The sequence below is a fragment of the Cryptomeria japonica genome, chromosome 1, assembly GCF_030272615.1.
Source record: "Cryptomeria japonica chromosome 1, Sugi_1.0, whole genome shotgun sequence".
Lineage (NCBI taxonomy): Eukaryota > Viridiplantae > Streptophyta > Pinopsida > Cupressales > Cupressaceae > Cryptomeria > Cryptomeria japonica.
The window spans coordinates 238,805,951-238,810,959 of NC_081405.1; the positions used below are offsets into that span (position 1 = coordinate 238,805,951).

A 5,009-nucleotide genomic window follows, 5' to 3' on the forward strand; every position below is an offset into this window, starting at 1 on the left:
ATTTTACTAAGTCATTACATTTGTATTAATGACTTATTCATTGTTTTGTACACTTAATTCATAACCCCATTTATCTAAGCTCCATTTTTTCATATCTATGAGACCTATGAGCTTCATATCACCATTAAAAATTTTAATTAGAAAAAAAATTAGAATTAATACACACAACATGCACATATATATATAATATTTGAATATATTTATTTAAGATATCTACACTAAATCATTTGTAAAATAATATATTTAGATATTTAATACACTCATCTAAAAACGATCCCAAAAGACATCAGTATAAAAAGCTACTATAACAAACTCTTACCAAAGAAAAAATATTGCATTAGCTAAGGTGTTTATTTAGTCTAATAACAAATCCAAATCCTTTTGGACATTCTACAGAGTTGTTCAATTACCACCAATTACCAGCACCCAAAAAGTCCCCAAATGAATAATTTTGGGTTCTAAATCTAAATAAGCTGCAATCCAGAATCATATTTAGCTCCAGAAGACCAAGCATTTGCATCAGAAAATGGTATGGCATTAGAAGCATTGGTCCATCCATATCTGGAACCGTCACTCACATTAAAACGAACAACAAAATTATCCTCTAGCGAACGGTCATATGTATCCCAAAAGTTTATCCACCACACAGGAGAACCATTTCTAAGTTGCAAATCTCTCCATTTCAAGTCCTCCACCTGCAATAAGAATTACATTAGATAACTTTCATTATCATCTAAAGTAAATCTTAAATACATATATATGTTGAAATATAGAAAAATAGATTTCACTAGACTAAAAATACATAAATTAGAAATCATTACAGATCTCATTCGATCATTCATTGGAGACAAATCAGCAATCAAATAGATAGATTTTAAGAGTTCAGCAGTCTAAACATGCAAACTAGAAAGATCCCATCCTTTCAAGGATTCACTGAATTAAACATGCAAACTAAGAATCATTACCCATCGGACCCATCCTTTCTGAAAGTTCACTAATCTAAACATACAAACTAGCAACCAATTAGATACATTCACTCGTCTAAACATTCAAAGTAGAAATCATTATAGATCCCATCCAATCATTCATTAGAGAATGACCCAAAGTGAAACCCTAAATAGCATATGCATATATAGATAAGAATGAATGAGAGAATAGATATCATATAGATGGGTGCATGTACCTCTCTAAGTTGAACTCCACCTATATCACTGCTGCCTCCCACATACCAAAATACAAGCTGCATGAAAGAAGGGGTACTTTTTTCCACCCAAATGGTTATGTTATGGTGAGGATATCGGCAAGGCACTCTGATTGTCAAAAAGAAAATATCTCACTTTCAGCATATTAAAATTAGAATAGTTTTCATTAACATAAAATTCAGGAAGAAAAAATGTTATTGCCTTGTGATACATAAAAAGAAGTTCAAACAATATGTGAAAATGTGAAGAATTCTGCCCACCTATTGTAAACAATGTCAATACTCCCTGGCAATTGGAAACTTGTGCCATTAGGGAACAATTGTTTGTAGGCATCCCAATTGATCAGAAAATCATTTTCTCCTGCATAACCAGAACCCACCACAACCAAATTGACACTGTTGTTTTTGCAATGAGTCTGATTGATGCAGTTCACCTGTTAATAACAACATTAGTAATAAGAAAAATAAAGAAAGCATCTAAGATTTGAAGAATTCACTTTGAAACTGCGAAACCCATAAGAAGTGTAATAAGTTAGAAAACAGAACTATTTGATTCATATATAGACTGTAACCTGCAAGCAACTGCCACATGCCAATCCTCCTCTGTATATTTTGTCTGAAACTTCAGTTACATTTCGACCAAGGTACTTCCAAAAGTCTTGCTTATACCAACCAGTCTCTGCAAAATAATCTACCATTAATATACTTCCATTTCTTTGTAGAATAATATAAACCACTTTTTAAATTTTTTGTAACTCCATTGTAGTCCATCCATTTTCTAGGCAGGATTCATGTTGATATCTGAAACAAATTTATCATTTTCTAAATCTAACATATATCAGTCCAAGGGATTCTAACGGTCACCAACAACTCCTTGAGAATCCAAACCCAACAGTCACATCTTGTTTATTTACATAATAAAATCTAAAACTATGAAAATTTCAAAAAAATTATATAAAATTTTGTCCTAACTTTAACTAGGCAAAACTTTCTGCACAGGACTCGAAATTACGAGCCGTTTAACTCGTTGGAAAGGTCTCCAAGAGTTGGAGGCGAAGTCCTGAAAGAACCTGTCTTTGGCAATGTTCTAAAAGACAGGCCAAACTTTCAAGGGCTAAAAATGTCCCAAAGTCTTCAAAAATACCAATTACTAACGTCTAGAAAAACTATAAAGAAAATATAAAAATATTTTTCCACTGTTTCAGATTTGCTTCTGATCATATTACCTGTTGTAAGATTTGCATTAGTTGCCTTTGATTTGATTGGAATGGAGTCACCACCATTGAAATGTGTGAGCAGAAGCAGCATAATGAATGAGAAAGGCCAAGAAGAATGAGCCATTTATTATTGTTTGAAAGGGTATGACCAGTAAGCTCAATGTGTATCAGAATTATGAATGAAAAGATCTTACATTTCCCCAACTCCAACACATCTTTTATACATTAATAGGACGGTTAAAGGACCGTCAAATTTTAAACGTGAATTATTATTCTCCTTTAATATAATTAATGGATTCAACCGTCAAACTTTAAACATGAGTTAATATTATTCTTCTTTAATGTAATTAATGCATTCTAACTGATTTTGTAGATAACTCACAAAGTTATTATGAAATGATAATTGGTTATTCTATAAGATTTTTTGTTTTAAAATCTAAAAAATATTTTTTACTTTAGAAAATAGAAAGTTACAATTAATTAAAATCATGTTTCAAGTTAAAAGATTATAAAAATAGAAAGTTGTTATTAAAATCAAATCTAATCTAATATAAAATAATTAAATTTTTAATAGAAACATGTTCATGTTTTTTATTTGACATATGAATATAAAAAACAAATCAAATTGAATATAAATGTAATCTTCTAAATAGAAAATACCAATATTGTGTGCTTTGTTTAATATATATTCATATTATTTTTCATTTATCTTATGTTCATTTTAATGAGAATGTTTTAATATAAAAATATATAGATAAATAGTATATTTGTGATAGATTTAGTTTATAAAATTTCTATATATATTCATTTTATTTCATTCTAATTAAATGTTTTAATTTCAACCAACCAAAATTCTCTATTTTTTTAATAATTTATATTTTAAATTTTCTTAAAGTAAAATGTAAGATATTTAACTTTTCAGATTATTTTTGATCCATCTCATTAGCTGATAAAATTTAGAGGACATGGACTGATTGTGTGGAGTTGTGAGAATTTTTACCTTTTCATGCATAAACAAAATCAAAGAATGACAATGTTTTATATAAAAATTTAAAGTCAAAAGTAGATACCTAACATACCTATATTTGTCTATAATACCACTCTAAAAACTATTATATTATTAAATTGTAATGAAAATCAAACTTGCATATTGATATTTTATAAATAAAATTCAAGTAGAAGACATCTAAACTAGCAATCGCACCTTAGTGTGCAATGGGTACGCCGATGATATCTTTGATATTGTATTTAAGTTAGTTTTGGACCTTGAACAATATATGCAATTAACATAGTAATGTTCTTTTTTTTGTACAAATTATTTTTGCAAACTCTTTTGAATTGGAAGTAACTAATAATACAATGGTGTTACTAATAAGGGAAATTATCATATTGTAAAATTTGTACTTGTAGATTATGAAAACGAGATATAATTAGAAAGTCAAAAATTGTACAACTTTTGTTACATGCTTGATTGTTTAACATTGATTATTGAATATTTGTAGATTTATTAATTAATATTTTTTTAAAGGAATTTGTTGAATTGTTTGTAAGTTGAAAAAGTCTAGATTTAATGTATACATTATAAAGATACAAAATCAAGTGATTTATTGAACAAACCTGGAGATCTTTTCACTTGTAGTAATAATAGAATAGTATTACAAATAAGTGTTCAATTATCCTTTTGTAGAATTTGTACCTATAGAGTATGGAAAAGAGATATAATTAGAATTTGAATATTGTACAACTTTTGTTACATGCTTGTTTGTTTAACATTGATTATCAAATATTTGTTGATTTAGTAATTCAAACAAAATTAAAGGAAGTATTTTTTGAATAGTTTGTAATTTTTAAAAGTATGGTTTTAATGTATACATTTTAAAGTTACGGAAACAAATGCTTGAGTGAACAAACCTGGAGATCTTTTAACTTGTGTTTGTAGAACTAGTATTTGACAATGCTAGCAATCGCTCCTCCTCTTGTTTTCGATGAGAAACATATAGGTTGGTTTGCATGCATGAATATCTTTCGAATGTGAAGGTGGGGTCTATGCGGAGACTTGTGAGTTCACAAACTTTTGAGATAGCTGTGAATGTCAATCCTTGACGATCAATGTTGTCGATGTCGATTGTTGCTCGTTGGAGTGTGAGCCCATGTGATTTGTGTATAGTTAATGCCCATGCCATTTTTAGTGGTATTTGACGGCGAACACCACGACTCACAGGGGTTATAGAAACATGTTCTAGTTGATTGTGATCCCACATTGGTCCTCTGTAATTTTTGAAGAAAACAACAACAAATAATGGAAGTTGAGGTGGTCTTTCTCCATGTCTATATACAATTGCTTTGAATTTTCCAAGTGCACCATTTCCACCCACAAATTTGAACATAACATAACCTTTTGGCCAATACATAGGAGTATGTTAGATTCAAGTTCTTCTTCTTCTAGATTTGAGCATGTTGATCCCCTAAGTTGCTCTGCTATGGATAATGCTACTGGCATTGTTGAAGATAACAACATACTTTTATTATGTGAAAACACCATTTCATTCGTTGCAAATAGATGTATGGAGGATGAGAAATGAGATTTCTCT

At 29.4% G+C, this 5,009-nt stretch overlaps 1 protein-coding gene across 1 annotated transcript; it reads right to left on the bottom strand.

Annotated features, from left to right (window-relative positions):
- Positions 1–464: 464 nt before the first annotated feature.
- Positions 465–2,568, bottom strand: LOC131050848 (expansin-like B1). The gene is made up of 5 exons (XM_057985141.2): positions 2,428–2,568; positions 1,774–1,880; positions 1,463–1,635; positions 1,184–1,310; positions 465–695 (listed from the first exon to the last, which is right to left on the bottom strand). The coding sequence occupies exons 1-5, from the start codon at positions 2,540–2,542 to the stop codon at positions 465–467; spliced, it is 753 nt and encodes a 250-aa protein (XP_057841124.2). The 5' UTR covers positions 2,543–2,568.
- Between the last annotated feature and the right edge of the window lie 2,441 nt (positions 2,569–5,009).